The sequence below is a fragment of the Cricetulus griseus genome, chromosome 5 (genome assembly GCF_003668045.3).
Source record: "Cricetulus griseus strain 17A/GY chromosome 5, alternate assembly CriGri-PICRH-1.0, whole genome shotgun sequence".
NCBI classification, from domain to species: Eukaryota; Metazoa; Chordata; class Mammalia; order Rodentia; family Cricetidae; genus Cricetulus; species Cricetulus griseus.
The window spans coordinates 118916515-118928762 of NC_048598.1; the positions used below are offsets into that span (position 1 = coordinate 118916515).

The 12248-nt window shown below is 49.2% G+C and overlaps 1 protein-coding gene and 1 long non-coding RNA gene across 7 annotated transcripts in view; one reads left to right on the top strand and one right to left on the bottom strand.

Annotated features, from left to right (window-relative positions):
* The window catches only part of Ltbp2 (latent transforming growth factor beta binding protein 2), a 96246-nt gene that overhangs the window by 23337 nt on the left and 60661 nt on the right, over positions 1–12248 (top strand). For all 5 annotated transcript variants that reach the window (XM_035445299.1, XM_035445300.1, XM_035445301.1 and 2 more), the window contains one exon: positions 2535–2781. In XM_035445299.1, the coding sequence (XP_035301190.1) occupies positions 2535–2781 (247 nt within the window). The remainder of the gene's footprint in view (positions 1–2534; positions 2782–12248) is intronic.
* On the bottom strand, positions 277–8773 carry LOC103162029. 2 transcript variants are annotated; one of them, XR_004770165.1, is made up of 5 exons: positions 7990–8361; positions 7587–7794; positions 6576–6680; positions 784–873; positions 277–594 (listed from the first exon to the last, which is right to left on the bottom strand). It is a non-coding gene; the product is annotated as an uncharacterized LOC103162029 (long non-coding RNA). The 2 variants fall into 2 exon arrangements; XR_003485958.2 differs by lacking the exon at positions 7990–8361 and adding an exon at positions 8372–8773 and having other exon boundaries at positions 280–594.

Here is a 12248-nt window from a genome sequence, read left to right on the forward strand (position 1 = left end):
CACTGGATGAGCTCAGGCAGAGGCATGCACAGAAAGTGCTTTTGCTTTTTGTTCAAAAGAGGAGACAGACACTGAAAGACTGGTCACCAGGGATGGGGAGGTGACTTTGAGGGCATAGTAGCTCTTAGGCAAGTGACCAGGTTAGGAAGCCAGAAAGTAAATTCAGCCTGAGTGGGTTGACTTAGAGTGTTGTTAGAGTTCGGAGTTAGGAGGTCATCAGTGCTGGTGTGTACCTGTATGCTAAAGAAACTGAAACTTCCCAAAAGGGAGATGGCATGGGCTAGAAATTTGGAGAGTGTATTAGCCAGGGTTCTCTAGGAGAACAGAACCAATAGAATGAATATATACTAAAAGGATTTATTAAATTAGCTTGCATGGTACTGTCTGGGTATGCTAACAGTAACTGTCTTCACACTGGAGAGACTGACAGCTCAGTCCATGAAGCTGGGTGCTCAGTGGTCCCCATCTGACGGAGAAGGTCTGGAGGATTCCTGGAGAACCACTGGTCTTCATTCCACACTGGGATCTGAGTCCTGTGAAGACTGGAAGCAGCAGCAGAGTAGATGAACTCAAGACACAACAGGGTAGATGAGTCTGCCAGCAAGACAACAGGAAGGCCATCAGGCAAAGAACAAAGCTTTCTCCTTGGCCTCCTTATATCTGGTTGCCACTGGAAGATGCCACCCACATTTCAGGTCTTCTCATTTCAAATAACTCAATCAAGAAGATGTCCTACAAATGCGCTCAGTAGCTTACCTTGCTCTAACCCAGGAGGAGACTTACCTAGCTGGTAGCGGTGAACCTCCATATATTTGGCCAGATCCAGTCAAGCTGACAACCAAAATTTACCATTGCAGTTTCGTCTAAACTGACCTGTGGTTGGAATATGAAATTCCTTTCAGAGTGATTTCTTACGAACCCCTCCCCGGAGGCATGTGATCTGAGTAGCGGTGGTTTGATGGTTTCAAAAATGTACTTAGAATGAGTGAGGCAACAAGGTCTCTGTTTCCTCCATAACCTTAAATGACCTTACTTACCCCCTTCATGCCCACCAGCCTGTAACCTCCATGGACCCCTTGTGCTTTCCCCAGCATGCGACATTCCTTCTAGCCTCCAGGACTTTGTGCTTTCCTCTGGAACTCTGCTCAAATCTTTCCAGTCCACTCCTACCAGACTCCTCCCTCTTCGGTGAATTGTTGAACTGCTTCATCTGAATGGCCCGGAACACCCTGTCACCCTTCTGTCTGCCTGATGCCATGCCATACTATAGTTCTCTTGCTTCCTGCTTCTCCCTCACAGGAGTGTGAACCCCATGTGAAAGACGACTTAGCCTTCACAGTGGGCCCTCAGTAGGGCTAAACAACCACTTATTGAGTGAATGAAAGGCAGGTGGATGAGACCTTCTAGAATGCCCAGAATGGCCTAGACCACGGATTCACACCTGTAATGGAGATCCTGGGAGAAAGTGGCCTGGCTTTACATTCCAAAGTGGACTTCTGCAGGGGTCCCAGGTGGCTGCAGTTCATTGGGTTTGTCTCTGGCCTTTGTAAGGTGGGAAAGGCAGTGAAGAGAGAAGGGCTACTCATAGGGCAGGCTTGGAGACGTGGCTCTCGACTTTCCTAGCGCTGCAACCTTTTATGTTGTGGGGACCCCCAGCCATAAAATGATTTTCTTTGCTGCTTCATAACTATAGTTTTGCTACTGTTATGAATCGCAATTTGAATATCTGATATGCAGGATGGTAGATGGCTATTATGAAAGGGTTGTTCCACCCCCAGATTGAGAACCAGCTTACTGGAAAACACCCAGTTTCAGCCTCCACCTTGTCTCCAGTTTGGATTAGGACCCACTAGGCAGAATCATCCCAATGCCCAAGCCAGAATGCTTAACGAGTTGGGGATCTCAGAGACTACAGACAGATTGGGGGTGGTATCTTAGAGGCCTTAGATTCTCCCAACCTCCACAGCCCACCCCTGTGATTCACCAGAAAACAGGCTCAGTGAGGTCTAGGTTGCAGAGCTCAAAAGTGACAACAAACAAGCAAACAACAAAAATTGGCTTTTAGGCTAATGCTGAACCTTTCCCATAAAGACATTCATTCATTCATTATTTATTGATAATTTACTTGGTACCAATCTTTATTTTTAAGTTCTGAAGCTACCAGAAGACAAGAAATAAAATGTCTGTATTTGTTTGGTGTTTCTGTAGCCCAATAGGAGTGAACATCTAAACATTAATAGGGCGCCAAGTGGTCCTTTTCCCTTCAGGGTGTCCTTCTGGTGCTGTGGTGAGAGCTCACTCCACAACTCTTGTCCAAAACTCAGAGCCATACTCATCCTGGAGACCTGTGGGTAGCAGGGAGAGAAATGGTCCCAGAAGCATTCTAAGGCTAGGTGTTGGGCTTCCCATGTATGTGAGGGGCCTGGCAAGGTCCTCTCCCCTGGGCAGAAGCCCCTAGGACATAGGATTGGTGGGTGGCCCGTGGCTTTATGGCACCTGGCCCTGCTGTCATCACTCTCTTCCTATTTCCTCAGCTGTGTGCCAGCCTCCCTGTCAGAACCGGGGCTCCTGCAGTAGGCCCCAGCTCTGTGTTTGCCGCTCTGGCTTCCGCGGGGCACGCTGTGAAGAAGTCATCCCTGAAGAGGAATTTGACCCCCAGAACGCCAAGCCCGGGCCGAGACGCTCAGTGGAGGGGGTACCCAGCCCTCATAGGAACAGTGAGGCCAGAGGAAGTCTTGTGACCAGAATACAGCCGCTGGCACCACCACCACTGCCAGCCAGGTAAGTCTCCTTCTGGGGGTGCGGGTGGGGGCTGTGGGACAGTCGCTCGTCAGTGAGGATGCAACACAGCTGACAATTATGTCATGGATTTGTGAGGATTAAATTAGTGACTATACGTCCCCAACAGCACTGCGTGCATGTATCTCGGCTCTTTATAAATCCTTCCCCCTTTATCCTTACCCCATCGCCTCCTCCATCTCCTGTCACTCCCCCGCCGCCACGGTTCCCTATGGGGTTGATATGCTCCTTTACCCCCATTTGGTTCACTCGCCCCCAAACTTCTCCTTTTAGAGGGAAGAGGAGGTACATGTTGCAAAATTGGGGGAGTTGACGGGCAGCAATCCTTGGCCTGCTTGCCCTCTCCCCCACCCCAAATCTGGCTAGACCTTTCTCTAACTTAGGACGGGAAATCCGAACTTGGTAAACTGGTCCGTTTCTAGGAGGCTGTTTGCTTTCAGCTTTTTAGGTTGGTTTTTCCATTCGCATCCATCCACTCAGGGAGTTCTTCCTGAAATGTTGCAACCGACCTTGTCTTGCTGAACTAAGGGGAAAACAGATTTGCCCGCTCAGAGCCGAGAGAAGGGGGGTGGGGGTGGGGAGGCTGGTGCTGAGGTCAGGTCCTTAGCCAGAAAGGTCGAGAGAGACCTGCTGAGAAGCAGGAAGAGGGGGAATGAAGGGTGGGAGAGACCCAGCAACTCTGAAAGCAGGAGCCACAGGCAGGCTACTCTGAGGTAGCAAGGCGCTACCTTGCTTTTGTTTGGGGAGGTGGCAGGGATATGAGCACCTGGTGCTTTCCAAGGGCAGCCAGAAACACGGAGAAAGGATAGGTGATCTCAGGTTGAGGCTTAGGGAGCTTCAAGATCAAAACCCAATCGTCATCTACGGCCAAGGCCTGCAGATGTTAGGGAAGAACCAAGGGTCTGGGGACACAACACAGGTGGCCTGGGATTGGCTATGAGCTGGTGGGCGGGGCCTGGCCCTTTCTCTGATTGTTATAGGTTGTGAGCCCCAAGCAGATAGGCCTACTTGAAGGCACTTGCAAGATGCCAGCTTGAGGGCGTGGTTCCCTCTATAGCACTTTCCCCTTCCTCCAGATAGACCATTCATTGTTCCTTGAACCAGGACCACTCAGAGGGTAAGGACGCTTGTTCCTGCTTGTTCATGAATGCATTGTCCCTGACATCTAACACCAAGTGCCTGACATAGTATAGTGCTCAACCTATTTGTACATGAATGACTGAAAGGTGAGAAGTCTAGCTTGTGGGTTGTATCCTAGGGATATTGTCCTTGGTGTAGGAACTATCGGAGGCTCAGGTCAGGGTGAAGTCTTTGGCCCACAGTGGGTTCGTCCTTGACTCCCACAGGCTTTCAGGCTAGAGGCCACAGTGGTGTCCTTAATGCACTGCAGCCCCTAGGCCAGTCCCATCCCTTTCTGCCCTGAGGCCTCCAAGCATGAAATCCGGGCAAGTCTGAGCGTCCCACTGTCGGCTGCTGTCCACCCAGCTGTGTTTTGCTTTGCGAGGCCAAATTCTGCATGCCTGGTAGTGCTAAACACTTCCTGTGAGCTCCGCCAGGTTTCCCAAGCAGCTGCTGGCCTCTGTCCTGATAGCCGCTTGGACAGGCCAGGCCTGTCCAGACAAAGGAGTGACAGGACACAGAGGACATTCTAGGAGTGGGAAGGAGAGTGAGATGTGGGAGGGACAACCCTGCAGGGATTGTGATGGCCAGAGCCCTTTCAGAAGAGCACCAGGCAGAGGCTAGGACCCGTGCACCATTTAGATGCACATTTAAAGGTAGATGAGAAGGAGGGTCCTGGAAAGTCATGGCAGCAGTCAGGATGTCCATGAAGGCTAGTGGGCCTTGCTGTCCCTGGCTGGGCAGAGGGCCTGCCCACCTATGAAGCCGCTGAGCAAAGGCTTTGGGAGACGAGGCTGGTTACAGGAGACAAGTGGGTTGTGGGAAACTGCTTCAGACAAGGATTTAACCTCTATGTTGATTTCTGGGAACTTGTTAACACACAGCTTTTGATTCCACAGTCTGGAGAGAGTGTCTCTTACATGGTCCCAGGTGATGTTAGTTATGTGCTGGTCTATGGACCACATCTCAAAACCACGGGTTAGCACCCGGGTTTTGGATTCAGATAAGCCTTGGCTCTTGTTCTGAGTTTACACACACCATCTGTGTGACATTAGGCACACATCCTAATTTCTCAGAGCCCATAGTCTCCATCTGATAGGATCTCCAGGAGGAGGAAATGAGACCAGCTGAGTAGGGCACTTTGTGTGGTATCTGATTCTAGTGTTTAGTAGGTTAGCCATCAGTGGGCAGGTTCTTTTTGCCATGAGCACTTGAGAAGAGAACAGAAAAATGAGAGCTCTTGTAGTCTTCTTGTAGACTATAAGGGCTAGATTCAGCCGACGGGGAGGTGTGACAAGCAGATCTATTAGGGGTAGCGTTAGCTGGCATGGGGGCATGGTTACTACACCAGGACCATTGTCACCACGCACATGAAAGAAGACAAATCAGTGGAGAGGTTCTATTGTCCTGGGTACAACTGCTTACTGCTCTGGAAACACACGCTCTCTCTCTCTCTCTCTCTCTCTCTCTCTCTCTCTCTCTCTCTCTCTCTCTCTCTCTCTCTCTCTCTCTCTCCTCTCTCTCTCTCTCTCTCTCTCTCAACTCAGCTGAGAACTTCCTTTACCTCCTATGTCCCCATCCTTGCTGTTAGCAGAAGCAGTTGTGGAAGTATAGAAAGGCCACCTGAAGGTTTGCAGAGGGTCCTTTGACCCTCCACCCCACCCCCACCCCCTCTCTAACATGTCTCTGGCCAGCAGAGAAACCTAGAGTGACCGGGTGGTTGGAAACACTGTTCTAGCAGGCAGAGTTGTACAGCCCATGGCCCAGTGCACCTGATGTGTGATTCTAGTTTTGGCTTCTTCCCAGGAGAGGAGAGAAGGGAAGCTGCTGTCTCCCATTTCCCCCACAAAGATGCTTCAAGATAGTCTTCTCCAGGTGGACTTGACCACTGAGTTTCTCTCTAGGTTCCCTGAAAGGTGGAAGGATTTCTGGGCCTTTGTAGTGTTAGCATCTACCATGCCAACTCTGAGATTTACAGAATTCAGGCCCTGGGCAGGGCAGGGCTGGCCTTGGGGTGCACTTGTGTATAGTATAAAAAGACAGAGATTGTTGGGTGATGCACACCTTTAATCCCAGCACTTGGGGGTGGGGGGCAGAGGCAGGTGGATCTCTGTGAGTTCCAGGACAGCTTGGTGTACATAGGTAGTTCCATATCAGCCAGAGCTACGCAGTGAAACCCAGATGTAGCCCAGGGCAGCAGCCCAGCTTTGACCCTATGGATACGGGTTCAGAAAGCAGCTCTGAGGAAGGTGGAGGCCTTCTCCAATGTGCCAGGACCAGGGAATCTCCTCCTGCTATGCTTGGCCCAAAGCAGACATGCCTAGGTTGCTGAGGCAAACCTCAACTTGCACAGGAGAGCAGCGACCAGGAGTCTCCCAGAATCCATCTGCTACCCTCAGGGAGCAGTCAGATTATACTTCTCATAATCCCCTCTTCCTTTTCCCACCTATAAGTACAAACAAGAACATCTTGTCCACGGAGACCCCCAAATCTCTGATGAAATCTGGGCATTCCTTCTAAGACCTGTCAGAGCTGAGGACTATCAGGCCCCAGGCATAGCTTCTATTTTAGAACAGAACTATATTAGCTCTCCACCACTATCACAAAATACCTGAGGTGGTTAACTTATAAAAAGAAATGGTTTGTTTTTGACTCACAGTTTTGTAAATTCTAGTCCAAGACTGAGCAGACTCATTGCTTCAGACCTCTGGCTGCCAAGCCAGAGAGTGAGTGTGTGGTGAAGCAAGATGCTTGTTTCATGCCTAGGGAACAAGAGGTAAAGAGGAAGATAATGGGGTCCCAAATCCCCCTTGATGCTGTATCCCTTCCCACCAGTGACTGGAGGACCTCCCACTAGTCCCCACCCCTTCCTAAAAATCCTACCAACTCCAAATAGCACCACTCTGGTGATCAAGCCTCTAATACACAGGCTGTATGTAGAGGGGCAGTCTAGATGCAAACTACTGCAATGATTCTTCAAGCCCCAGCCCCAGCCATTTACAAATGCTAAGAGTTAATCTATTGGCCGATTACTGAACCACAACTTGCAGCTCAGTGGTGAAGGCTACAGAGTATCTTCATCACCACCACCACCTCCACCACCTCCACCACCACCAAGACTCACTGCACCCCCACTGTTGACCCTCCTTGTGATCCCTGCATGAAAGTCTCCAGCTTAGTGTTAGGAGGGAAGGGGATTTTTTACAAATGTCTTTTAATCAATTGTGTCCTTGGAAAATAAATGGGGACAAGGCAAGAAACTCCTAGGAACAAAGAGTAAAGAGGGTCCCCAGAGTTCCAACTTTAATAGTAGGTCTAGATTTCCGGCTGTAGTGGTGGATGCTCAGGTTAATAGTGGGAGGACTAGGGCTGTGGTTAGGGTGATGTTCTTTCAGTTTAACAGTGGTGTGGTGGTTACAGTGAGATTGGCATTATGCCTTTAGTGTGGCATTAGGATAACCTTAGGGTTGTGGTAATGCAGAATTTAGAGTGTGGATCTTTTGAGTGTAGTATGGTTGCTGGTTTAGTCCAACCGCCATTGGAGTCTTAATGAGGAAGCTGAGGTGCTTTATGAGTTCCACCTAACCCCAAACTGGGGATAAGAAGGCACAGGTTGAGGGTGTGGCTCATAAGGCAGACAGACCACAGTTTCATATGATTCTGCTCACCAGCTGTGGGTTGCGGTGGATATTTTTTCACTTCTCAGAGGCTCGGTGTAATATAGGGCTCCTGCCAATGCTTGACCACACAGGGCTATGGGTTGAATGATGACAGATCCAGGAGAAAGTGCTGAGCCACACAGTTCAGGGTGTAGTGCTCCACAGTGAGAAGTGTTCCATGTTTGTATTGAGTTCCAGAGGGAAAGCAGAGAGAGCTCTGTGGGGACAATTTAATATGAGGTCTGTTTAACAAGGTGTGGGGGGGGGGGAGAAAACGAGAGGTGGAGTCTCCTTTCAAGGGACAAGAGGCAGTTGCTAGGATCCAGAGTAGCACATTTGCAGGGCAGGCTGCCCCTGGGGCCAGCCTACAGGGCTTGTCTAGAGTCTCTGAGAGGATGGGACCGCCACTCACTTTCCTCCTCCCTCTGATCTTTTCCTGGATCTTCCCCATTGGGTAGTATCCAGGATGAAGAAGCTCCCAGGGCCTAGTGTGGCCTGAGAGGGATGTCAGGAGGCCACCAAGGCAGGTAGAAGAGCCTCCAGCACCGGTGCAGCCTCCCAGTATCCTGTGAGCAGGCTGTTGAGTCACTACCACGATACAGTGGGGGAAAACTTAGGGCAACCGAGTTAACTGGAAACACACCAGCGCTTGGTGGACTTCAGGCCCTTAGGATTTTCATTTGGAATGGAGAGATGAAGGATCAAAGAAGCAAGAGGAAAGGAAAGGTGGGCAAAGCCCCAGGGGGGCACATGTGTGACCAGGGCCTGAGTGCTGAGTGGCAGGGAGTTGGTACCTCCATAGTCCTGGTGGAGGTTTCCCAGGCTCCAAGACTTCTCCTTGTGAGCTCAAGACTTTCACATCTATATCAGGTTTCACCCTTGCCAGGCATGTGGAGGAAGTTTCTGATTTATGGGCCCAGTAGTTTTTCCAGTTACTCAATCTGTAAATCTGCCATCAGTTAGTTTAGTGGGCATTGCCAGAAAAGCCAACAAGCACTTCCCAGGTGAAAATTGCTTCAGGAAAGTCCAGTGCTGTTAGCATAACAGAGAGAGAGAGAGAGAGAGAGAGAGAGAGAGAGAGAGAGAGAGAGAGAGAGAGAGAGAGAGGAAGGAGAAGAAGAAGAAGGAGAAGGAGAAGATTCTAAAATATATACTTGTTTCGATGTGTGGCATTCATGGGGTTAGCACTCACCCCAACACACACACACACACACACACACACACACACACACACACACACACACACACACACACACTTGAACTCCACCTCCAGGGAGTGCCTAAGGGAGAGACCTAAGCTGAGCTGGATAATTTCCTAGAAATGGATTAGAAAAAGAGAATGGGAGGCATGCAAACCGGGAACTCCTGCCTTCAAGTCCCAGAGGGATGTCTGTGTGTGTGTGTCCACCTGTCTGTCTGCAGATGACACCGACGACTGCCAAATGACTACCAGTAATGAACTGTGAAAGCGCGTAGTTCCCCTGTGAGCCACAGGGCTGTGGTTTTGTGTTTCTGATTCATGGTGGAAGTGAGTAGCTGCGGCAGGCATTTGGTGGAGGCTTTTCTTCTTCTCATTTCTCCTAAAAAAATATTTGTGAACGGTCTAAAATTCAAGGAAGTTGAGTGCTTCTTGAAGGGAAAAATCCCCGAGCCTTGCAAAACAAAGATTATAAATCAAAACCTCTAGAGCTCCCAGCCGAGTTGTCCACACAGCGCCTTCCTCCTGGCGCCTCAGCTCTAACCACTGCCTCACTTGTCCATCTGTGTGGACTGGGTTACATCAGAGCAGCTTGTGGGAATCTGGACCCGAGGGTGAGGTGGTACCCTCTCGGCCGCCTGTGAGGTGGCACCCTTCCAGGGCCCCTTCCTTGGAGAAAGAGCTATGCCTTTTGCAGTCTGAGATGTGACAGCAAAAATAGTGCTAATACTTTCCCCCTCTTGTAATCTCATGGATAGATGCCTTGTCGATCCCAGCAACTTCAGCAAAGACCTTTTATTTTTTCTCATTAAATCAAGAGTGTTCATGTTTCGCTCAGTGGCACCTGTGACTTCTCCCTCATGTATGTTTGTGTATGTGTGTATGTGTGTGTCTGGGGGTACGTGCATACATACGTGCTTGTATTTGTGGAAGCCAGAGGACAGCCTTGACTATGACATTTCAGGAGCTATCCTCCTTGTTTTTTGAGACAGAGTCTCTCCCTGGACACAGGGCTCACCCATTTGATTAGGCTGGCTGTCCAGCAAGCCCCAGAAATCTTCCTGTCTCTGCACCCTCAGTATTGGGATTACAGGTGCACAGCACCTTACCTGGCTTTTTTACGAGGGATCTGAGGATCAAACTCAGGTTCTCATGCTTGAGTGGCAAGCATTTTACTGACTGAGACATTGCCCTGTCCTTACAGCTTCTCTTTGGCACATATGTGTTGCCAGCACACACTCCTATGGCCAGGATTGAGTAAAACAAGGTCATTTAATTACAAACACTGTGATACCGTGAGGGGGAACCCGACAACTGAAACAGCTACTAAATGGCTTCCTGGAAGGTAGCATATATAGTGTGTATACACTGGACAGGAGGACAACTCACGCTCTGGGAAGTGCAGAGCAGGTGATGAGAGGTTCATGATGTCCCTTGGAATGATACACAATTTAAAACTTATGAATTATTTCTGAGATTTACCACCTCATATTTTCAGACTGCGTTTGATCTTTTTAGTTGCAGTTGATGATTAATGAAACTCCAGACATCAAAACTGTGTTAAAGGAGAACTACTGTGTTCCATCAAAAGGGAGGCTGTAGGGAGAATTGTGGCCCTCAGAGAGTACACCTCACCCCAGCTACCCCGCTTGGAACAGCAGACAGCCAGAGGAGGAAATGCTGTCAGACAAGTCTCATTATAGCCTGAGCTCAGCTCATCTAGTTTCCTGTCCTGGGATCTGAGAGAGTGACCTTTGTACAGTGTAAGCAGATGTTCTGTGCTGTAGCCAGGGGAGACTCAGGCCTTGATCAGGTCTCCAGCAATATGTCTGCCCACACCTTTGATCCTTGAGTTCAGGATTCCCATGTGTCAGCCCATCTTAAGAGAGAGTTGCTGTGTGATTAGCTCCTATAGCCTCGTCTCCCAAAAGACAGTGCAAACTAAATAAGCTCTGGTGTGAACCAACTCTATCCACCCCTCTGCCATGCATTCTGTGTTGGATTTTTCAGGTCATTTGGAGGAGAGGATGCTTGGAAGGGGGATGAGATTTTAGCAGACACAGCCTGCTTGTCTTTTGTCCTTCCCTTCAGCCTCCTATCTTTCCTCCCTTTCTTTCTTTCTTTCTTTCTTTCTTTCTTTCTTTCTTTCTTTCTCTCTTTCTTCTTTCTTTCTTTCTTTCTTTCTTTCTCCTTCTCCCTCCATCCCTCCCCCCTCTTTTCCCTCCTTTCCTCCCCTCTCTCTCTGCAGTAACAAGGAGTGCTGGGATGGCTTGGCCTTCTACCTTTCTTCTGGAAGAGCAGCCAATGGGAAGGAGAAGGGAGGGAGCATCCCTGAGCAGTGTGGACAACAGGGGCAGCTAAGGAACTGATCATCCTATTAGTTCCTGGTGTGGTGTGTGTGTGGGGGTGAGGGTAGCACAACACCTCTTCAAGCCTCCTCTTTTATGCTAAATTCTATCAGACGAGGTCCCGGTCTTCTTTAGCTCAGATGCAAAGTAGATTCACACAGCATTACCCATCAATGTTTACCTGTCTCTGTTTCTCATTGGCTGTGTGTGGATGCTTGTGTGGTTCACTTCACCAAAAGTACCAGGATGAACTGCACCAAAAGTACAGGATTTAAAATATAGCCTGTATTCTGGTTATCATACCCTTTTACTGTGCTTCAGCCTCCTGAAGGAAGTGAGGTATAAATGGAGGCAGAGCTTTTTTGTCCTGACTGTCCAGTCCCAAATATTTCTCAGAGGCTTGTATTAATTGTAAATGCTCATCCAATAGCTCAGGCTCATTACTAACTAGCTCTTACATTTTAAGTTAACCCATATTCCTTATTTACACTCTGCCACGTGGCAGTACCTTTATTAACAGTGCGTGTTCATCTCCTGTTCCCTCTGCATCTGCCTGGTTCATCTCCTGTTCCCTCTGCATCTGCCTGGTTCATCTCCTGTTCCCTCTGCATCTGCCTGGTGACTCATCCTTAGTTTGGTTGCCTCTGCCTATACTTCCTGCCTGGCTACTGGTCAATTATCATTTTATTAAACCAACTTGAGTGACAAATCTTCACAGTATGCAAGACAATTATTCCACAGCAGCGAGGCAGCTTCAGTTATGGCAACAGGTTTACTAGATCTCCTGCCTCCTGCCTCACCATCTCAGTAGGCAAGGTGTCCTTCCCGTAGTGCCCGATGGGATTGTGCATATTCAAGAGAATCATAAACACACCTTGGCCAGGCTGAATTATGAATTCATGAAATCTATGTTCCCTGTCAGCTGAGAAGTCTTCCAGATGACCCTGGCCCTGGCTGGGAGACAAGACCTTCCCAGGGATGGGCAGATGGCACCCGTGGAGAGAGATCTGGGAGAACCACGAAGTAGTTTGAAGTTCAGTGTAATTGATATTTGGGGACAGCAACTGGGTGCCCAGTAATGCATTGTGTCTGTGTAGGATATAGAGGGTAAGCTTCAGTCACTTC